Here is a 24,502-nt window from a genome sequence, read left to right on the forward strand (position 1 = left end):
ATCCCCTCACCAGCATAATCCTGAAGACCCATTTTAAGAAATAATACTATTTAATAAACTTGTTTTGAGCCAGCCCACTCTGTTAGCCAGTTCCATAAACATAAACAACCCTTTTGCAGAATAACTGACCCAGTGCTGTCTTAAAGAAGCCCCTTCCAAATCAACCTATCACCTAAATTATACGAAGAATCACGTTTGTGTATCACACACTAGAAATGCCATTTCAATCACCTGAAACAGATTTGGCCCAATTTTCAGAGGTGCTAAGCAACCTCAACTTCTCTTCATGTAAATGGGATCGGCAAGAACATGGTCCAGCAATGCCCTTATGCATGTGCTTAACTTTGAAAACATGAATATTCCCATTGAAGTCAATGCTCAACAATGCCCTTTAAAAATAAAGCCAAACTGAGAATAAAAAACTCTTGCTTTTCACTATTCTTATATGGGTTTGCACCATGCTTACCAAAGGAAGTTAGCAATATCAAAGTTTCTCAACAGAAATGGCTAGGACTATAGTATTAAGAAACCCCAGTTTCAATTAAATTGTTTTACACATTTATTTTATCACAATTTTATCTCTCTCAATTGATGAGAAAAATACCTACTTGGTACTTTCTGGCCCTGTACCCCCGTACAAAGGACTGGATGATTATTGCATTTTTCAGCCTTCGTCTTTCTTCCTATAAAATAAAAGAAAAAAGGCAGTCAAAAATACAAGATGCAGAACCGAATCTTGTTTCTATAATTTTATCATATATATTTGTATTAAAAGATTTTTGTTTTTTGTATACTCTATCCAATTTGCTTTTTCTGTATGTTTGCATATTTATGAAAATTAAATATACCTTTATCAAAATAAGAGAAAGGTGCCTGTGACTTAAACATCAGTGACAAACATATATACATAATTTAGTCCTGCCCAGGAAGAGGTTCCTTTTGTTTGTAAAGGTAATATAAATTTATAGCAGGATAAGCAATTTTTAATAATCAATAAGAATTATATGAAAAAATGTCATGATTTCAAGAACAGAACAGGAGTTTTCACATCTCATTAAACATAGTGTTAACACCACACTTTTCAATGACTGATTCAAATCTGATAATACTGTTTACTGGCAAATAAAGTGTAAAAATACAATTAGGAAGGCCAAAAAAGAATTTGAGGAACAGCTAGCCAAAGACTCAAAAAGTAATAGCAAATTTTTGTTTAAGTACAGCAGAAGCAGGAAGCCTGCTAAACCACCAGTGGGACCACTGGAAGATCTTGAGTGCTCTGTTAGCACCTTGGACAATAAGGCCAACCACAGAGAAATGAAATAAATTCTTTGCATCGGTCTTCACAGCTGAGGATGTGAGGGAGATTCCCAAACCTGAACCATTCATTTTAAGTGACAAATCTGAGAAACTGTCCCAAATTGAGGTATCATTAGAGGAGGTTTTGGAACAAATTGATAAATTAAACAGCAACAAGTCACCAGGACCAGATGGTATTGACCCAAGAGTTCTGAAGGAACTCAAATGTGAAATTGAAGAACTACTAACTGTAGTCTGTAACCCATCATTTAAATCAGCTTCTGTACCAGATAACTAGAGGATAGCTAATGTGACACCAATTTTTTTAAAAGAGCTCCAGAGGTGATCCCGGCAATTACAGGCCTGTAAGCCTGACTTCAGTACAGGAACTCCTCACTTAAAGTCATCCCGGTTAACATTGTTTCGATGTTAAGTTGCTGATCAATTAGGGAACATGCTCGTTTAAAGTTGTGAAATGCTCCCTTCTAACGTTGCCTGTTTTGTCCACTGCTTGCAGGAAGAGCAGCCCATTGCAGCTAGCTGGTAGGTGGTTGGAACAAGGGTGGACCAGTAGCCGCTCATCAGCTCCCCCCTCCCCTAAGTTCCCTGTGCAGCAGCTGTCTCTTCCCCCACTGCCATGTGCTGCTCCTGCCCTCTGACTTGGAGCTGCTCCCAGAGACTCCTGCTTGCTGTACGGGGGGGGGAAAGGGGAATAGGGGGGCTGTCAGGGTGTCTCTCCCTCCCCCCGCACCCTGCTTACCCCATCTTCCATAGAGCAGGGGGGACACACAATGGAGAGAGCTTCTAGGCAGTAGCTGCAGTCTCAGCAAGCTGATTTAATTAACAAGGCAGTGTACTTAAGCCTGGGGTCAGCTACTTAAAGGAGAAATGCGCATTTTTTCTCTCACACACAGGGTGTGTGTCTCTGTCTGCCCTCCCACCTTTCCTGCTGCCTTGTAGAGTGTGAGAGTTAACCCTTGAGGGCTCAGTCAATTGCTAGTTCATTTAGCAATAAGGCATTCCCTGGGAAATATCCCACCCTCTGACTCCTCCACCTCAACCAAGCTTCACAATCATCATCACTGTGTACCAGTATTAAATTCTTTGTTTAAAACTTATAGTGTGTGTGTGTGTATATATATATATATATATATATATATATAAAATGTCTTTTGTCTGGTGAAATTATGAAGCAAGGCAGATATATTTTCCCTCTCTGCAGGTATGGATTTCATCCTAGAATACATAATTGTCAATTAGTGACCCATAATTGCGAGTGTTTGAAGGCTGAGGCCACAACTGAGATTTCATTGCATGCATTTTTTCAAAGCTGTAACTGATTTTATTCTCAAAGGACTCATTCTTTATTAAAAAAAAACTTCTAAAAAGGGACTTTTCTTTCATACTGTAAAACTAATATGTGGGGATTAGAGCTGTCAAGCGATTAAAAAAATTAATCGCAATTAATCATGCGATTAATCACACTGTTAAACAATAATACAATACCATTTATTTAAATATTTTGGATGTTTTCTACATTTGAAAATGTATTGATTTCAATTACAACACAGAATAGAAAGTGTACACTGCTTGCTTTATATTTATTTTTGATTAAAATATTTGTACTGTAAAAAACAAAAACTGTTTTTTTAATTCACCTCATACAAGTACTGTAATGCAATCTCTTTATCATGAAAGTTGAACATTCAAATACAGAATTATGTACAAAAAAAATCTGAATTAAAAAATAAAACAGTGTAAAACTTTAGAGCAGTGGTGGACTACTTGGGGCCCGTCCGGGTAATCTGTTGGAGAGCCACCAGACCGTTTGTTTACATTTGCACCGCAGCCCGCAGCTCCCAGTGGCTGCAGTTCGCCGTTCCCAGCCAATGGGAGCTGTGGGAATATATTTGAAAATGTAGAAAAACATCCACAAATATTTAATAATTTTCAATTGGCATTCTATTGTTTAACAGTGCGATTAATCATGATTAATTTTTTTGAGTTAATCGTGTGAGTTAACTGCCATTAATCGGCAGCTCTAGTGGATATATACATTATACACACATTTGTGCAATACATACACAAAGTATATGCCTATAATATACCCATACACGGTACTTTGTTTCTGGTGCAAGTATTAGCAGCTGAATGAGTGTGTTAGCCATTTGTCACTCAGCAAAAAATTTCTGAAACACATAATAGTACTTTTGCATGTTGGTAAGGATTGGCAGATCATAAATGGCAGTAGTAGTTTAAGATACAAGATACCAAATTGCATGTGTAAATTCAGTACATAATTGTATATCCAACTTAAAAATCAGATCCTTTTAGATCTCAAAACCCAGTAGCGAATATAAAAAATAGTGAATTACAATAGAACTTGTTAGCAGTCTCGCAAAAAAAACAAAGCACAGGTTTATGAGTCAAATGTTCTTGTTTATGTTCTTTATCAGCACAAAAACTATTCAGGTACACATTGTTGTCTGAAACCAATTATCTAAACTTAAAGGGGTATTTTCACCCCCTTTTAAAATAGGGGGAAGATCAAACAAAAATGAATCCTTTCATTTTCCACTTACTTGGTATCATTTTATTGCCAAGTTTGTTCATTAAAGACAACTATGTTTGGAAAATGGTATTTTCACTGTTCCCTTTACATTCTTTTCATAGGTGATTTTGGAGTAATTAATTATGACTGCAGACTAATGTCACCAACACAGGATAATGATTTAATTGCAGGCTCAAGCATCATCATCATCCCTAGTCCTTACAGAGCATTTTTCATCAGTAGATTTCAAAGTACTTTACAAAGGAGGTCAGCATCATTCTCTTTTAACAGATAGGGAAACTGAGGCACAGTGGCAGAGAAAGGGAAGAGGCCAGTGGCAGAGTCTGGTATAGAACCTAGGTCTCCTGAGTCCCAGTCCGGAAGCATCGGGGACGAGGGAGGCATAAGGAGAAAATTCCTGGCCATATAAATTCCTTTTTCCATTAAGGGCCTGATTCAATGCTCACTGAAGTCATTGGCAAAACTCCCATTGACTTCCATGGGCATTGCATCAGACACTACATACTCTTTTTTTTTTTTTTTTTTTTTTTAAGTAAATAGTTCTTATAGAAGAATATTCATATCGGGGAAATCTGGGGGGAAAAGTTTAAATGCTTCTGTTGATTCTGATATATGGAAGAACAAAATGTACATAGAAAGTTCACAAACTGGGAAAAAAAACCTATAGAATAATTTCGAGTAAAACTCTACTGAAGTACAAGATTTCAAAGTGTAACTATCATCAAGCTGAACCAAATTACAGCGTACATGGAAGCTGTTTTCCATGATACTATCTCTATTTTACCTCTCGTTTTCGCCTTTCTTCCTGGGTACGATGCAGAAGAGAAGCCTTTTCTTCCTAGAGGAGACAAAAAAAAAAGTTGCTGTAGTGTTTTCACTCAAAAGTTCAGGTATTTGTATAAAGCAATACATACTTTTAAATGGTTCACAGTACAGAATATATTCCATGTTCAAGAAAAGTGACCTATTAGCATTTTCACCGTTATGGGCCCAGATCTGATGCAATTACATTTGGTATTAACTATCTACTTCTGCCTACCCATTTATATGGCCCCCATCACCATCCATCTGAAGGTTCACAAACATTAACGAATTTATATTCAGAATACCTCCCTGTAAGTTAGGGAAATACTATCCCTATTTTACGGATGGAACACTGAGGCAAAGAGAGAAAGATTAATTACCCAGTCCTGCAAAGCACTTAAAAAGGTGTGTAACTTTAAGCATGTTATGCATATGCTTAGTACTTGTTTGGGAACAAGTGACTTTTCCAAGGTCTGTGGCAAAACCAGGAGACCCGAGTCCCAGTCCTTCTTGCCTTAATCACAAAATCATTAGGCTTCCTCTATCCCCACAAAACATGGTGTGAGATGTCAACAAATGGTCTTAACATATTGTCTTCAAGAAGAATATTTTGACCTTCTTATATAAAAAAATCACTTTTTCCCCCCCACAGTATAGATGTATCTATTACTGGTTCAAAAGAAATTAACTATCTGAACCTATGATGTGCAGAGCACTCAACTCCCATGGCAGACAATGGGAGTTGAAAGCCGCAGTTCCCTGTTCTCAGCCAATGGGAGCTGCGGGCGATGGTGCCTGCAGGCAAGGGCAGTGCACGGAGCCCTCTGCACCCTCCCTCCCCCAGGGGCTGCAGGGACATGGTGCTGGCCACTTCTGGGAGCAGTGCGGGGCCAGTGCAGGCAGGGAGCCTGCCTTAGCCTCGCTGCGCCACGGGGCTAGAAATCCCGCGGGCCGGATTGAAAGCCCTGACGGACTGTATCCAGCCCACGGGCCGTAGTTTGCCCTCCCCTGCTCTAGACTCAGACTTCAAAGCCAGAAACGACCATCAGGATTATCTGGTCTCACTTCCTGCACATCGCAGGCCACAAAACCTCACCCACTCAATCCTGTAATAGGCCCATAACCTCTGGCTGAGTTACAGAGGTCCTCAAATCCTGATTTTAAAACTTCAAGTTAGAGAGATTCCACCATTTACTCTAGTTCAAACCAGCAAGTGACCCAGGCCCCACACTGCAGAGGAAGGCAAAAAACCCTCAAGGTCTCTGCCAGTCTGACCACCTATTCCTCTAAAGACAGTGTTTTATTTTCCAAAGACACCATTACAGTCATTGGTCTCCAAAGAGAACTGTTTCCACATATTTTAAACACAATAAAAAAAAGATAATAAAAAGATCTTAGATTTAAAAAATAAATCATTCAACTGGAAAGGAGGCCTCTCACACTAGCATGGTAAAAGTTTCTGATTACATCATGTAAAAAAACCCTGAAATTAATAATAAGCCATGAATTAAGTATATAAAAGGGTCATTTTGATAGCATGAACCAAGTATGAATTAACTGATAACTTGAGTGTTCAGGATATACCCTTACAGGTTACCTCTTTTCTAGCAATTGATATCCAGTGGACTACTAGCTTTGGCGCTTGATGAAACATTCTTAGTATCAAACTCCTGCACAGAAACTCAATCCCAGTGACACCACCTACCTGTCCATCTGTTTCACTCTGCAGACAGAACCAATAAGCAAACGGTCCTGCTCTGAAACATGTACACTTGTAATTTCTCATATTTCAGGGCTGGAGGGAAAAACAGGACAAACAGAAAAAGGAAGACATACCTGGCTAAAGATGAATGTGAGTGGGTGAGGGATGAAGAGAGGGAAATGGGAAAGACACAGCCACAGTACATGAAAAATGGGTTGAAAAGAGATACATGGACAGGAAAAAATGGCAAGAGGGAGTGGAGGCCCAAAACCATATTCTCCTTAGTCTGCTTCCCCCAACTCCTCCCTTTATGGCCCTTTCAGTTTCAGTAAACTAATGATTAATGGACTGCCATGTTAATAGTCCATTTCCTCACACTTGAGTGAACACTTGTCTAAACTAATATATTTACAAAAATAAAAAATAAAATTAATGCTCTTGATCCAATATTGTATAAATACTTAAAATTACAGTATTCAAATATTCTTTAATTTTGAGAGTATAAACTAGATATCATGGACGAACTAACTTTCAGAGAACAAACAGAACAATTAGATGCGTACAGCCTGGCTAACCAATGACCAAAGGGGAAGGGAGACAATAAATCTCCATTTATTTGAGTTTTAAACATCAGTATAATGGAGTTATAACTAAGATTAAAGGGTACATTTATAATGAAAATCAGAAAAACCTTTTTCACTGTGAGATCTGTTTAGCTGTGAAATAACCCCCCAAGGCAAGTGGTGGAAGACTCATCACTTAAGACATTTTTAAAAATGTGATTCCATAAAGAAGCAGTAAACAAAGACCTGGTAAGTCAGCTACTCCAATTCTAACATGCATGCTCTATGACTAACAATTTTTTGGGAAAAATCTCAGTAATTATTCATATTTCAAGTGCATCTTTATCTATCTAGTTATATTTCTTTGCTTTTGCATTTAGAATTAGCACACCGGGGGAAGAGCAGAGTAGAGGAAGTTTCAATAGCAGTTACAAAATCTATCACAGTAGTCAACAGAATCAGTCAGTCAGAAACTAATATAACTGTGGATTTCTGCAGTCTCATTACTAGTGCTGAGTCATATTTGGCTTCTTTCATCTAGGGTGTCAACTAGTTTGCTGATAGATATTAGATGATGTTTTTAACTCCCTCCCCTGGCATACAGCACTGGCCTGAGATACTGGCACAATGGACAGTCACCTAGGTTTTAACTCTGCAGTGGGCTCCAAAATCATCTCCATCTCATGCTACCTCCCTGCTTTTCTGCCTCATTGCTGCTGTTTCTGAGCATCTATCAGATGCTGCTGCTGCCACCTCACTTCCTTGCTGGACAGTCAGCCAGCCACTTCTCAATTGCATTCTCATGTTTGCTCCACATTTGGAGGGCACAGATGCAGGGAGCGTGCAGCAGCAGTTCCTGCCTTGGCCCCTTAGGGGTGTGGAAGTTTTTCTCCAACAGGTCTAAATCAAAGAGTCTTTAGGCTGGGTGTGGCCCAAGCAGGAAGACAAGGAGAGGTGCAGATGCAGTGGAGGAAAGCGGAAGCATAAACCTGGGGAGAGAAGAGTGTAAGGAAGCAAGAGAAAGAGGCTGGCAACCTTAAAGATCTCTGTGACTTATGAATAAAAGAAACCCTTGAACCCTTCACCATTATCAAATATGCAGATCAAATATGTGTAGTTTAAATCTCCATCATTGCAACAATTGAATGAAAAACAAAATCTGGAAAACACCATTCCTGTCCTCTCCTGCATGTCACTGATTTGCACTGCTATCTTTAGAGGGACTGTTCTTACATATTTATCATACACTGCATATCATTACTGAGGGAAGTTGTGCAGAGAGACGGATTTACCACTGCACCCTAAAAAAGGTAAGTGGAGAGACAGGCCAGCTGGCAGTTCTTCTTCACACTTAAGGCATGGACTGTGTCTGTGTGTTTCATGCAGGATGGAGCACAATGTCAGCACTTAATAAATAATAATCTCTGTTCCACCCATTCTTTCGTCCAATGGAGAATCAGAGCTGAGGCCACTCTCCCCTGCAGCAAAGGTTGCCAGTAGCCATTTTTGCAGGCTCCCCAGATGTAGTATACTGAGCCTGGGAAAGTTGAGTTTCAGAAGCCCTTTATGACCACACAAATGGTTTTTGTACCAGCCAAGAAAAATCAAAAACCTGATATGATGCAGTCCTAGAGGCAGGTAAGTACAGCATGAAAGAGTCCCACATTTTGAAGTGAAAGTAGACAGTAGCTTCAGACATCTGGAATCCTGTACATTTCACTTATCAAGCACAGGAAGCAGATAAGCGGAGCAGAGCTAAGCAGAAGAAAGGTAGACAATGCACAAGGACAGACAGAAGCAAGACAACAAAAAATAGATATGCAAAGACAAAATGGGACAGACAAAACAGAAGAGCAGATGAAGACAATGACACAGGCAAGAAAGTTGAAGGAGAGAGCAGAGAAACAGAGAAGTGAAGGAAGCAGGCAGAGGACACAGAGCATATTATAAAAAGAAAGGCTCATGGCAAGAAAATCAGTGAAGACAGCGGAAGAGACACTTTTTTAAAGTAACATTTAAAATACCAGGGGATAACATAGTTTGTAGCTTCTGTAGGCCATGCTTACTATATGTAAGGGGACTGTTGCCCCCTTACTAACATTCAGTGGGGGTGTTTTGGTTGGCTAGCTCCCAGCACTAAAAGGGGAAGGGTCGATGGGAAATCAGGAGCCTGAGGCCTTGTCTTCACTTACCGGAGGGTCCGGCGGCACGCAATCGATGTTCTGGGATCGATTTATCGCGTCTGGTTAAGACGCGATAAATCGATCCCGGAAGTGCTCACAGTCGGCGCCGGTACTCCAGCTCGCCGAAAGGAGTACGCGGCATCGACTGGGGGAGACTTTCTGCCGCGTCTGGACCGCGGTAAGTTCGGACTAAGGTACTTCGAATTCAGCTACGTTATTAACGTAGCTGAATTTGCGTACCTTAGTCCGAAGTGGGGACTCAGTGGGGACCAGGCCTGAGACTAACAGTCCCAGGGAACAATGGGGAGAGGCCAATGCTCCAGATCAGCCTGATTGACAGGGCGGGCAGGCTAATCAGGGAGTCAGGAGGCGAGGGGGGTCCCGTCCTCCGTGTGAACTGGAATGGCCTGAGTCAGACAGAGTGGGGCCGAGCTAAGGAGAGAGCAGGGGCCTGAGCTAAGTTGCTGGAAGCAGAGCTGCAGCCCCAAAAGCCAGAGCACAGCCCAGAGAGAGCAGAGCTGCCCTGGGGGGAGAGCTGCAGCAACCGGAGCCAGAGGGGCCAGACAAGCAGCCAGGAAGCAGATCAGAGCTGGGAGCAGAGTCACAGAAGCAGCCTGCAGAGCCGAGCTGTAGCAACCAGAGCCAGAGAAGCAGCCCAGGGAGCTGAAGGCAGAGCAGCAGCAGCAGCCGTGCTGAGGCAGTGTGGAGCTGGGGCTGGTGCAGTCTGGAGCTGGGGAGAGGAAGGGGACCCTGGGCAGCAGGCCCAGCGCAGGGAGACACCTCAGCCAAGAGGCTCTGCAGGCCAGACTTGGAGGGCGATCGTAACCCTGTCAGGGCGGGGGCAACGCTGGGAAAAAGGGTCCTGCCACCTAGAGCCTGAGAGCGTGTGGCCACCGCCAGAGCAAGTGTCCAACCCGCAGCGTCTCTGTAGCACAGCCAGGGCCTGAGAAGGCGCCTGGGACCTACAAGGAACAGACTGTGAACTGCCCTGACATTCCAGAGACACTGTTTGTGATGTTCCCTGCCACAGAGCAGGGTGATGTGTTTTCCTTTAACTTTTCCCATTTTTCCTTATTCTTTTTTTAAATTAATTGTTAAACAACTTGTATTTGCTTTAAATTGTATGAAATGATCAATGGGTCAGGGAGGTGCCCAGTGCAAAGAGAGTACCCCGGAGTGGGGACACCCTAGCCCCTGTTCTGGGTGACCACAGCAGGGTTGGGGGTCGAATTTAAATTGGATTTTTTTATAAAATGCTTTTTGAGAAAAAACCTATCTAAAGATAGTTTTAATTAAGATACATTATAGCTCAAAGATATCTCAGCATGGAATAGGGATTATAAATTCTAATTCTATAGTACGAGATAATATATTCATGTAATGTTTAAGAAAAATTTTGTAAATGAGTTCCAATAGTTCATTGATTATGGACCCAATCTTATGGGGTTCCAGGGGCTTCTGTATAGATTATTTAGGTTAATCTTTCTATCTACCCAATGGGACTAAGTGCTCAGTGTAGAAGTTACCATCAGAGATGCTTAGTTTTGCAGTTCTCAAACTGGATTTGTGTCTCCAGAGATAACATGCTTGTTAACAGCAAAAATGTTTTTAAATAAATAATATATAGAGGTGAGAAATAACAGACCTCAACCCTACTGTCCCTCTGTAAATTTGTGCACAGTCAATCCCTTACCTCTCTCTAAAAGTGCAAAGTTTCAAAAAGTTCAATGAATACAAGATTGGTGAGGACGGAATAGATCTGGACAAGGAGAAGAAGTCTGGAGATAAATGTGAGAAGGGAGAGACAGGCAGTAGAAACAAAAGTGAAACTGTTTGAGCAGCATATTTCAGAATGCACTTTTATATAGAACTCCACCATTAAATCGAGTCTTCCTGACTAGTGATTTAAATCATGATTTATATCAATTTGATTTAAATCAAATCCACCCGGTAAGATACCAATTGATAATATGATGCTTTAGAAAACAGAAGTAAGTATGTTATTGAGTGGCCATCAGAAACACCAATACACAATAAACAAGAAAATTCAAAATTAGAAATGTTTCCTTCTCCTCATTTTGCTCCTCTGTACTGTAGAAAATATGCTCCACTGTAATGTAAAAAATGATTTCACCAATCCGAAGACTTAACTTTATGGGTTCATGGATCTAAAAAGGTCAAAGAGATGGTCTATCAGGAATGAGATCCTGGTCCTACTAAAGTCAGTGGGGGTTTTGTCATTGACTTCAGTGAGGCCAGGATTTTACCCTAGGATATTAGCACTATTACCAACTCTTCGGAGAGTAATATGTATTTCCCAGTTGCTTACAAACTTAAACCTCAATCCTTCGTTTATGCAAGTAACTTTCCTACAAGTTCATCAACCCATACAACTCTGATGTCTTGTAAAGCTCCACTGACTTCACTGAGACTCCACAAGGACATGATGATCGATCCACATGGACCTGTTTACCAATCTGAACTTAAGTTTGTAAACTCTTTGGGGCTGGGACTGTCTTTACTATATATCTGTAAAGCAATGGGGCCCTGACCTGACTGGAGCCTCAGGCTCTACTGTGTTATAAGTAAACAACAGGTTATAGTTTTTAGCAGCATGTTATTTATTATATCAAAACTGGAAAGACGTATGTTTTCCCCAGCCTGATAACTAAGTGAAACTTACAGAAAAAAGTTCACCTTTAAGATTAGAAATTTCAGCCCAAATTTTGAAAAAGTACCAAAGGATTGAGAATAACAGGTTAGAATGAAATATCTTCTGCAACCTTAACTATCACTTCATAATTTGTAGCTTCAATTTAAGGATGAGGAAAATTCCCCATGAAGTAGAAGGAAGAAACCCCCCAGAAAATATATGTATTAATAAATTGTTTCTAAGGTTTCCCTGGTGAGATAAGAATACTTAAACAGCATTACCTCTGAACTCCAAATCTATACAGTGGAAACAGTGTAGTCTGCTGCAAAACTTAGGCCTCAATATTTCAGAAGTATTGGTATGGGCAGAACCTTATACCAGTTGGAGTCTGGACTCCACCTCTGCATAAGGGTCTGCCAATGCTGTACCATTTGCAGATATAATAAAGCAGTGTAATCCTTTCCCAGGGTACCAACACCCATAACACAAATTTTAATCACATAATCTAAAGCCTGGTCATTTAATAGTGATCTGGCACACAGTTATAACTGCAATATAAAACATTTTCTTTCTTGTAAAATGCATTTCTAAAGAAAAAAATAGATTGACTTCCTTTCTGAAAGGATGAAAAGTTTTCAATCAATAAACCAGTTGTGTCACATATCACTTTTTTTTTCATTCAAACAGATCCCACAATCCTATAATTCTTACAGATAAATATAATTGTAAATCCAGATCGCACAATAAAATCTATACCAGCAGACCCCTGTGCCTGTTCAGATCACATTGCAGTACTGGGGCCCTAAATCCTACTGTTTAGCTCACCAATTTCTGTTTATTTCCTAGTGAGTCATTCCACGTGCAGACTATATTATGCAAGCTAAGGACTTTCTCTAGATCCTAACAGTGTACCTCCTATTAAAAAAATACAAGAATCCTCATTCTTAAAGTGATGTTGTCAATGTAAAAAGTCATACCAATATTATGTGAACAAATTTCTTAGTTCATTATTAAAAACCTCAGATTATTGAAACTGAAAGAATTTTAAAAGTCAAATTTACTTGACACTATTTAAGCTTTGTTAACTTTTCTCATTTCTCCAAGCATCAATTTAATAAATAAAATATCAATGAAGTCAGTTTCACTTTCAGTTTTGTGGTACTGAAATATCTGAGTTACAAACACTGCAGGGGAATATTTATTTTAAGACAGGTGTTGGATTATTTGTTGTTTTTTAAATTATGATACTATTTAATGGGCTTAAGTTTTATAAAAGTCTGTTTTACAAATTCTACATTTTGGGATAAGCTTGTATTGACAGTGTCCCTTTTAACAGTTTGTCCTGCCAAGTATTACAAAATGTCATTACCCTGCAAAGAGCTCTCATAGGCAGATCCCTACTCCCATGCAAAGTCCCTTACCTTCAATGGGATTCCATACAGGGACAACATGGATGCAGTTGCAGGTTTAGGACCCAAGTTTCTGTTGAGGGTAAAAGTTGACCAACCTTGACAATTGGCCAGTACTGTAGGTCTGACCTTAATTAATCCGAAGTATTTAAAGCAGTTTTTAATTGAAATCAAGGACAGCCTAAAGATTTTTGCAGCAGGTCAGCAAAGTGATTCTTTGGCCCATCACTTCCCAAACCAACTCTTTCTCCCCCAAATCAGAGGTTCTGTAGCTGCAAGCCTTTTAGACCTCAAAAACAAGCTCTGGAGTAAGTGGAGAAGGTTGTCCACAAGTAACTCATAATGTTATGAGGATTTTTCTTCAACTCTCAACCCTGACAATCAATTTTCAGTTTGAAGACTACCTTTCAAATGAAGAGGCCTAGAAACTTATTGTAATAGTTAAATGAAAACTGAAACTAACAGTGATATTCAAAGGGTCTCAAAAGCCAGGGTACCAGTGCGCTTTGTAGGAAGACACTACAAAAAATGAAAATAAACCAACTGGTCATCTAATTCTAAATAAATCCGCATGGATAATAGCTGATCCTGCAAACAAATACACAACTAGTATGACTAGTCCTACTGAAGTAAATGGGACTAAGCATGGAAGTAAACACTACCAGTGGTGTTTGCAGGCCCTTTGATAGAAGATACCATGCATGCACAGGTTTATTTACTATGAAACATTTAAAAAGTTACAAAAATATTACAATTGAAATCTTCAAAGGAACTCTCTCAGGTACTGTAATATTAGGAACAATTTTTTTTCTAGCAATCAAGAGGTTTAATGAAACCTAAAACAAAAATTAAAGATTTTTTTAGGTCAGTTAAAAGACTTTAGCTGGATTTAAACATTTCCCTTAAAAAATTACATTCCAGATTATATTAATGCACATGAACCAAAAAGTAAAATGATCTACAGCAAAACTGAACTAATCTATTTTCAGTGCCCAAGCCAACTCTACACAACCATAGTGATAAATTACATTACATTCAGCATCTTGGGTCAAGAAAGCTGTTAGTAACGCCAGTAAATAAATCTTCTTTTAAAATATGATTTTTAACTCAGTGTCCCTTTAAGAAAGACCTGCCATTGTACAGCACAGTGTGGGCCTATTATCAGGAAGAATCAGCTTTTAGGCCCAAATACCTAAGTGTCCTTTCCAAATAAATTGACCTATTAAAAAGTAACAGAGGGTCCTGCATCTGAAGAAGTGAGGGTCTTACCCACGAAAGCTTATGCTCCCAATACTTCTGTTAGTCTTAAAGGTGCCACAGGACCCTCTGTTACTTTTTACAGATTCAGACTAACACAGCTACCCCTCTGATACTTGACCTATTAAAATGTCCCTTAAGCCTGGTCTACAGTTAAAAGTTGTACCAGTATAGATGTTAGCCAGGGAGTGAGATTTTTTTTATTGACATAGTTATGCCAATATAATGCCTAGTGTGGGAAACATTTACTCCAGTATATCTATATTTATGCCAATATAGTTTATGAACCCACACTAGAAGTGTTTTGCCAGTTTAGCTATACCAGTATAACCATACCAGCAAAACATTCCTAGAGCAGACAAGGCCTTAATTTTAGAAGCAGACAGTCTATATACACACTTAAACAGTACCATTTACTTGAACCCTAATCCTGAAATTGTATCAATTTAGGCAGAACCATGCCCCATACAGGTCTTGGCTGGACTTCAATGGAGCTCTGCACTGGTACCAGGATCTGCCTGGGTGGATTCTTTTGCAGGATTAGAGGTTTGAACTGTATCTTTTTTAAAAAGGTATAAACAACTTGAGGAAAGGAGAGTTTATGCCAAAGAACAGTTCAAACTTTCAGAAAAAGTTGACACAAGAAACAGGTTTTGGATTTTGTAACCCATTAGTATGGGGAAATTCCCCACAAAAGTCTATCATGTGGTATCAGCAAAAATAGTGAGATGCACAATTCCTTAACTCTATGCAAATATTTGCCACACTAATATGTCTACTATAGCATGTCCTGTTATGCAGAAATTGTGATAATCTGTATTTTTCATGTGACATGACAAATAAAGTTCTATTATTACCTTCACCAAATGCTGTAAGTACTTTCTTCAAAACACATATCTATATTAGAGCTTCCTATGGTGCCCATATTAATACTAAAAACCGTGAGTAACTTTACTCAAGTAAGTAGTCCCACTGATAACACAAACACTAAATAGATCTAGGTGGGCAGATGCATGCATCAGGGCACAGCTACTGAAGTCAACAGGGCCCACCCATCTAGATCAGATTGCAGAAGTAAATTGTATGGGACAGAGTTGTATACTCAATTTCGGCTTTCACATTTCCTTACTTCTGAAAATTTACCCTTGCAACTTTACCTTTATAGGAATTTAACTTTTGTGTGTGCTAATTCAGAATATATTAGTAAACTGTATTCCATATTACAAAATATTATTCCATATTATAAAATATTATTCCCACCATGATTGGGAATCCAACTGCAATTTGCACAAACTAGAGAAATTAATAATAGTATCAGAAGATATTATGATACTTTTTTTCCCTTTCTGGAAGAGGAAACGTATTCTGTAAGTGATACTATTAGCGATCATAACTTGATGCCAAAGGATGTAAAATACCTAAAATACATTCCTGAAGAGCAGGGCATGCTCTGCCAATTGCCACTTTTAACTATTAAGATTTATTCTACTTTTGGCATACAAAAATGTAATGCCATGTATGTGCTCTAATGACCATAAATGGCTTTTAGTCATCAGAAGTGTCAGAGGAAGATAGTTCCTCCATAATTCAGATGAATAGTTACACACACTTAATACAGTTCTGATGTACATTCTCTTTATGAAAATATGTAGCAGATAATACTGTGATAGCAAAGTTCACTGTGAATTTAATATCGGGTAACACAATTTTCTCTTATTAGCCCAGACTTCTAAGTTTACTACCTAACCTAAAAAGTCCCAGAACAACAAACATGATTATAATGCACAGCCCCAAATCTATATTTTCATTTATGTTACTGAACAATAAAACAAATACACTACATCAGAGCTCAAACAGCTCCCCCCCCCATGACAGCGATCATGACAAGCGCAACCCAAATCTAACTGATGACCCAAAGGGAGGCACACCTTTTCAATCAGATTGCTTCAAAAACTTTGTTTTGGAATTTGTTTGCTCTATAGATCTGAGGGTACCCTGTGGCTCACAAAATTAAATTATTTATAACCCTTCCCAATCAGCTAACCCTAACCAAACCATTTCACTTCCTTTTAAGCGATAAACTGGGGGTGGGTGGGATACAGTAGTCTAGTACAGCAACAGCACCTACTGACTGCTACTCACTCTCCACATGACACATTGATTTCAGTTTGCCGTTTGAATGCAAATCCGGCGAGGAAGGGGTAAAACTGTGCCCTGACAACCCTGAGCCATTTGGGATGGAGGCCCCATGAATTCGCATTAATTTTAAGTTCTACAAGTATATCCCTCCCCCATCCCAGTGACGCGTGATTTTTGTTGTGTGTTTCAAAGAAGACTTTAAAAGAAACGACAGAGGTTCCTAACTATCTCCCTTCACTCAAAGAGCCCCAGAAACTAACTGCTCCAAGCATGGTTCCCACAACAAATCAGATCACTTGGAGGGGGGGGGGGGGGGAGTCAAGGGGGAGTAATTTCTCTCACTTTTGAATGCACCTGGAGCTTTGAGGGGTGCGTGGCCTGATTTAAAGCACAAACAAATCAAAACAAGTGAGCAAAGACATCATCCCTGGGGGTGGCGAGCTATTTCTTCTTCTGCCCCTAAGAAACCTTAGTCACACCTGCTCCCATTTGGAAGGCCCAGCAGCTGGGTGCAAAAGGCAAAACAGGCAGGCTAGGAAAATCAGACACGATCAATGATTCAGACAGACCCACCGCGTTTCTTACCTTCCTACTTGCTCCTCCAAGAGACACCTTGGGCCTGGTTTTGAAATCCCCTTCAAAGCTGAACATGTTTACAGCTTATCCCATCTAGAGCGGCGTCCTTGCTGCCTCCCAGGCTGACGCTGCACCGGGGCAATGACCGGGGCTGGGGACGGGGCAGCCGCTGCCCGTCCAGGGGAGGCACAAACCCGGCCACCCCCGTGCCACCTTCGCTGCCTCCCTCCCTCCCACTGCTGCCGCCGGGCTGCCCCCAGCCAGGAGGGGCTGCTCCCCCTCCCACACACACCCCCCACTCGCTCCCCCGCCTCCCCAAGCCCCCTCCTCTCTGACCACCAGCTACTGCTCCGTGCGGGGGAGGGGGGCTGGCTCGGCTGCTTCACTTGCACTAGGGCTCAGCCGGCTCCGGAGAGAAAATGGCCGCCGCCCAGCAGCTCCCTCTGCGCGCTCCCGCCGGCCAGCCAGTCGGCGCGCGGCCCCGCCGCAGCCGGCAGGAACGCGCGCTGCCTGCCTCCAGCGCGCGCCCGGCCTCCCGTTGGAACTCGTCAGTGTCAGAGCCCGGCCCAGCCGCGGGCAGGGCTCGGGTCCGCGCTGCCCCTCGCCAGTGGCGCAGCCCCGCGGCAGCCCGCCTGCCGGCCGGCCGTTCTCACAGCCCGGGCACAGGCATGGCCGCGGGGGGCTGGGCCGTGGGTCCTGACCACACAGAAGGAGCCTGGGCCGGCTCCTCGCTGCCTCAGTCAGGGCCCTCCGTGCCCTCAAAGCCATCTCCGCAGAGCCCCTCAGCAGCGCGACAGCGACAGGTCGCCACCGCCCAACCGCCCCCTGCACGGGCGGGTCCTGGCCCTGACTGTCCCCAGGGGCAGCTGGCCGAACCCCCGGGCACGTCTCAGTGTTCCAGCTATCCCGGGCCTGAATCAGAATCCCTGTTATCCGAACACACGGCACCTCATCCAGCACCCCAGTGTCACCGTACCCAGACCCCCCCTTCGCTACCCTGAATGTCAGCTTAGCCAAACCCTTCTTATCTGAACCTAAATGTTGCATCCATGTGCCCCTGGTCTGAACCCCTGTTAGCCACGTTTCGGTTCCTCCAAAATGCAGTGGTTTCGCCCAACATAGAATGTGTCTAGGAAAAATATTTATATCCAAAGCTCCCACTAGCTGAAGGATTTAGATGCTTTTCCCTTGACAGATAAATGTGAGTTATATGTATATAACGGAAGTCTACCCCAAACCAGAACACTGAATCCAGACCCCTCTGTACTGTAGTGGGGAAGTTCAGCTCCAGATCCAAACTCAGCTCTGACCTATCACCATAAACAGATTTGATCTGAACTTCGCAAAGTCACGTTGTCTAATTCTTAGGGCTGTCAATTAATCACAGTTAACACGCGATTAATTCAAAAAAATTAATCGCAGTTTTAATCGCACAGTTAAACAAGAGACTACCAATTGTAATTCTGTGTTGTAATTGAAATCAAAGTGTATATTTTGATTACAAATATTTGCACTGTAAAAATGATAGAAGAAATAGTATTTTTTCAATTCACCTCATACAAGTACTGTAGTGCAATCTCTTTGTCCTGAAAGTGCAACTTACAGATGTACAAAATATTTTGTTACTAGCTGCACTCAAAAACAAAACTGTAAAATTTTACAGGCTACAAGTCCACTCAGTCCTACTTCTTGTTCAGCCAATTGCTAAGACAAACAAGTTTGTTTACATTTACAGGAAATATTGTAAATAAGAAGAGGGCAGCATTATCACCAGAAAGTGAGAACAGTGGCATTTTTGCAGCCAGCAATGCAAGGTATTTACATGCCAGAGATGCTAAACATTCATATGCCCCTTCATGCTTCGGCCACCATTTGAGAGGACATGCTTCCAAGCTGATGACACTCATTAAACAAATAATGTGTTAATTAAATTTGTGATTGAACTCCTTGGGGGAGAATTGTATGTCCCCTGGTCTCTTTGACCCACATTCTGTATATATTTCATGTTATAGAATCATAGAATATCAGGGTTGGAAGGGACCTCAGGAGGTCATCTAGTCCAATCCCCTGCTCAAAGCAGGACCAATCCCCAACTAAATCCCCAAATCCCTTCCTCAAGGATTGAACTCACAACCCTGGATTTAGCAGGCCAATGCTCAAACCACATGTTATAGCAGTCTTGGATGATGACCCAGCACATTTTGTTCATTTTAAGAACACTTTCACTGAAAATTTCACAAAACGCAAAGAAGGTACCAATGTGAGATTTCTAAAGATAGTTGGAGCACTCAACCCAAGATTTAAGAATCTGAAGTGCCTTCCAAAATCTGAGAGGGACAAGGTAGGGAGCATGCTTTCAGAAATCTTAAAAGAACAACATTCTGATGCGGAAACTACAGAACCCAAACCACCAAAAAAGAAAATTAACCTTCTGTTTGTGGCATCTGACTCAGATAATGAAAAGGAACATGCATCGGTCCGCACTGCTTTGGATGGTTTTCGAGCAGAACCCGTCATCAACATGGATGTATGTCCCCTGGAATGGTGGTTGAAAAATGTGCTTCTGGCATGTAAATATCTTGCGATGCTGGCTACAACAGTGCCATGAGAACACCTGTTCTCACTTTCAGGTAACATTGTAAACAAGAAGCTGGCAGCATTATCTCCTGCAAATGTAAACAAACTTGTTTGAGCGATTGGCTGAACAAGAAGTAGGACTGAGTGGACCTGCAAGCTCTAAAATTTTACATTATTTTATTTTTGAATGCAGTATTTTTGTACATAATTCTATATTTGTAAGTTCAACTTTCATGATAAAGAGATTGCATTACAGTGCTTGTATTAGGTGAATTGAAAAATACTATTTCTTTTGTCTTTTTACAGTGCAGACACTTGTAATAAATATAAATATAAAGAATGCCACTAGTCGTCACCTGCAGCCCCCAACTAAAACCTCCCAAGCACATAATCAAGCATCTACAACCTATCCTGAAGGACGATCCCTCACTCTCACAGACCTTGGAAGATAGGCCAGTCCTCACTTACAGACAGCCCCCCAGCCTGAAGTAAATACTCACCAGCAACCACACAACAAAAACACTAATCCAGGAACCTATCCTTGCAACAAACCCTGTTGCCAACTTCTGTCCACATATCTATTCAAGGGACACCATCATAGGACCTAATCACATCAGCCACACCATCAGGGGCTCGTTCACCTGCACATCTACCAATGTGATATATGCCATCATCTGCTAGCAATGCCCGTCTGCCATGTACATTGGCCAGACCAGACAATCTCTACGCAAAAGAATAAATGGACACAAATCAGACGTCAAGAATTATAACATTCAAAAACTAGTCGGAGAACACTTCAACCTCTCTGGACACTCAATTACAGACCTAAAAGTGGCAATTCTTCAACAAAAAAAACTTCAAAAACAGACTCCAACGAGAAACTGCAGAGCTGGAATTAATTTGCAATGTGGACACCATCAAATTAGGCCTGAATAAAGACTGGGAGTGGATGGGTCATTACACAAACTAAAAGCTATTTCTCCATGCTAATTTTTCCCCCTACTGTTACTCATACCTTCTTGTCAACTGTTTGAAATGGGCCATCCTGATTATCACTACAAAAGTTTGTTTTCCTCCTGCTGATAATAGCCCACTTTAACTGATTTGTTTCATTAGAGTTGATATGGCAACCCCCATCTTTTCATGTTCTCTGTATATATATATATATATATATATATATATATATATATATATATATATATCTTCCTACTGTATTTTCCACTCCATGCATCTGATGAAGTGGGTTTAGCCCACGAAAGCTTATGCCCAAATAAATGTGTTAGTCTCTAAGGTGCCACAAGTACTCCTCGTTCTTTTTGCTGATACAGACTAACATGGCTACCACTCTGAAAACTGTACACTTTGTATTATGTGTTGTAATTGAATATATTTGAAAATGTAGAAAACATCCAAAATATTTAAATAAATGGTATTCTATTATTTTTTTAAAGTGCGATTAATCACAATTATTTTTTTTAATTGCGTAATTAATCACGATTAATATTTTTAATCACTTGACAGCCCTACTAATTATTATTATTATAAATCTGTTTATATTCTGCAGCACAAAAAGCATTGGAAAGCAATTTGAAGATTGCTGCTGCTTCAAAGAGTTTACGGTTTAAGGTCTGGATCCTGCATTAGATCATCTAGCACAGATGCCTGTGGATGTATGGAATCCCACTGACTTCACCAGACACCTTAGGACAGAAGAGGGTCCGTACAATCAGACTCAATGCAGATTAAGACCTAAATAGACAATCCACAGAGGATTGTGGAAAGGGCATCAATGAAAAAGCAGCATGACTGAATTGTGAAGCTGAGCATGTGGCTTGTTTGTCCTATTATTTCATTTGCTTGTTGTTCCCTTTTTGAGTTTTTAAGTATATTGTTTCAGACACATATTATACCCAGGAAATGAGTCAACAATAATCATAATATAAAGCATTTACATTGACTTAGTACCTACAAGATGTTGTATAAATATTAATAGTCTAATTCCTCACCTTAGAAACATTTGAATGGCATTTTAGTAAACTTTTCCATAGAATGTAGTCCCCAAACATCACAACCCTCTATCACAACAGACAAAATTGGGACTCCACATGAGAAGGTGACATTCGGGGATAAATGTTGGAACAGTTTAGTAAAATGTCATTCAAATGTCTCTAAGTGTGGGATTTTTTTGGATTTGGGTGACTCAAGAGTTCGAATTTTAAAACTTCAGACTTGTCATGGGCTTAGTCCTTGAGGGAAACTAGAGCTTGATAAGGTTGACCACTAGCCCTGTGTTTTTGGGGATTGCCACAATTTCAAGGAGGTGATGCTGCATCCTACAAACATAGCTTGTAGATGCAGCTATATTATGGAGGCTTATGAAATACCATGACATAATGCTGGGTCACAGATTCATCACATTACATTACTGCGAGGCAGTATCCCAACATTGAGAAGCACAACTTTATCCCTGTGAACCAACACCGAAGGCTGGTAGTGCAAGCCTTTGGATGTTTGAAGAAATTTCATTTCTGGTGAATTTCAACCAAAGCAAACCACTTTAGTTCCACATACAAAGCTTAAGAGCCTGACCCAAAGCCCACTAAAGGCAATAGGAGTCAGTTCATTGATTCTAATGAGCTTTGGATCAGGCCCTACACAGGGCTTTATATGTAGCATGTCTTTGAGAGGTACACTTTTGACAAAGCCCAACTTTGTTCACTGACACATCATGATAATACAAGGCTCATCTTTTGGCCCAGGTTATTCCTGAAGAGGTAGTTTGAGATATTTCCCATTATTATTAATTGACGAGTCCAGTTGATGAATGTATGTTTGCAAATATTAATGATTTTTGCACATGCCCTAGAGGCCACTCTAGATGTGTTTTTATAAAATGAAGGAAACTAACATAATAAATATTTGTCTGCCTGTAACTCCATATATTGAATAAATTGCACTTATTGAAACTAGCTAAGCATACATGAGGTTTCTCTGTTTAGTTTCTTTAAAAAAAAAACAGAAAAGATGCACAAAAATATGTTGATGTTATATCTGAGAATTTAAATGCACAAAAGTCAGAAAACTCAACTTTACAGTTAATCTGGAAGACAAAGAATGGCTCGTATTTTACACATAAACGTAAGAGTTCAGGAATATACATCTGCTAGCTAGTCCCCTTTGAGTATCACTAATATGAATTCACTGGCTTCCCTTTGCCTTCTATACCATATTTCAGCTCCTTGTCTTCTGTATAACACATCATATAGTTAAATTCAGTGCCTCGCATGGTGACAGGCACGGCTACCCCTCTGAAACCTGTCCACATCATATAGTTGTTCCTTAACTCTCTGATTTTCTTTCTTTTTGTACATTCTTTGAGCCTTTTCTCTCTTTCCAAGCCACACAACAACCCCTTCATCTTCTCCCATCATTTTGCAGGAACTGGGACTATAAAGGGTTGCTTACAGGTCTGGTTTCATGAATAGAAGCCAACCTGTCCTTCCTGAACTTATTCTTACTCTTTAGAAAAGATGCTACTGCTTGTGATTTCTTTGTTCCTAAGAACACCGATATCTCTTTTCAGCAATAAATGTTGTAACTCAGATACATTGTGCTAAAAGGGGAGCACTTCTGTCTTTGATGTCAAGCTTTTCTTTAAATTGTCAGTCTAGAATTCTTTACATTAGTAAAAAACAATCAGAAATTTTACCCTTAGAATTTTTCACTACAGCACAGTGACATCCATTACATCTGTCTTTATGCTATTGTTATTTATTCTTACATGACTGCTTATGAAGTTAGGCAAAAAATTTCCAATAAAATTTTTTATATGAAAATGTGGTTTTATCAGCATTGACATTTTCCACAGGAAAATGTTAATTTTTATTTTTTTCCCCCAAGGTGATATTTAAGATTGAAAAGTTTTGTTTTCTGTCAATTTGAACTGAAACATTTCATTTAAAAATGTAGATTTGAACAGAAACGTTTCACTTTAAAATGTCATTTTAAGTTGAAATGCCAATTCAAAACTAAATATATCCGTTCCAATTCACATTTTGTGCAAATCAAAAATGTCAAAATACTGCTTCTTGGCATTCCAAAATCAATTTTTTTCAGAACTTTTCATCCCCCAAAAATATATGACAGCTTGACTTTTTGTCCCAATTTGGGATGAAAACAGTGACAAAATATTGTTAAGGCCTAAAATATCAGTCCTTTAACAAATGAATAAGGGATCGGTGCTCAAGGTTGAAGCCAAGGGCACATAAAACAATACCAATCCTTACTGGCTTGAAACAGGAGCGGAGCTACTTGTCCCACACCTGTATTCCTATTGTTGGATCAATTGCTGTAGGAGCAGGGAAAAGCCAGTGTTCAGAGTCTAGAGACGAGAGAGTCAAGCAAGACAGGCTGTTCAGCTACTGCTACAAAAGTCATAGTCTTGCTGCTTTCTTCAATGGCCAGGAGATTTGGGAGTACCACCATATGTGTGACCCCAGAGATTTACACACTAGTCAACCAACTGGAACAGTACATTTGAAGTCCCACTTTTCAGTGGGGTTTATAATTGTCTAAAATCCATGAGTAACAGTCTTCACAGCAGTTTTAAAGAGTAAGGGTTAGATTCTGTTCTCAGTTGTACTTGTTTAAAATTACAGTAACTGCACTGAAATGTGTGGAGTTTCTCCAGATTTACACCTCTGAAACTGAGGTCAGCATCTGGCCCTAAGACTGGGCCCTGAAAGAGGGTAGGACAGCTAGCAAGGAAGGG

General features: G+C 40.4%; 1 protein-coding gene across 1 annotated transcript in view; it reads right to left on the minus strand.

Annotated features, from left to right (window-relative positions):
• Positions 1 to 17,400, minus strand: part of UBE3C (ubiquitin protein ligase E3C) — a 178,164-nt gene extending 160,764 nt beyond the window's left edge. Inside the window, exons 1-3 of the mRNA XM_054021103.1 lie at positions 17,164 to 17,400; positions 4,653 to 4,706; positions 609 to 683 (exon numbers count right to left, since the gene is read on the minus strand). Coding sequence (XP_053877078.1) covers positions 609 to 683; positions 4,653 to 4,706; positions 17,164 to 17,229 — 195 coding nt within the window. The 5' untranslated portion in view covers positions 17,230 to 17,400. The remainder of the gene's footprint in view (positions 1 to 608; positions 684 to 4,652; positions 4,707 to 17,163) is intronic.
• Between the last annotated feature and the right edge of the window lie 7,102 nt (positions 17,401 to 24,502).

Source organism: Malaclemys terrapin, chromosome 2 (assembly GCF_027887155.1).
Source record: "Malaclemys terrapin pileata isolate rMalTer1 chromosome 2, rMalTer1.hap1, whole genome shotgun sequence".
NCBI lineage: Eukaryota > Metazoa > Chordata > Testudines > Emydidae > Malaclemys > Malaclemys terrapin.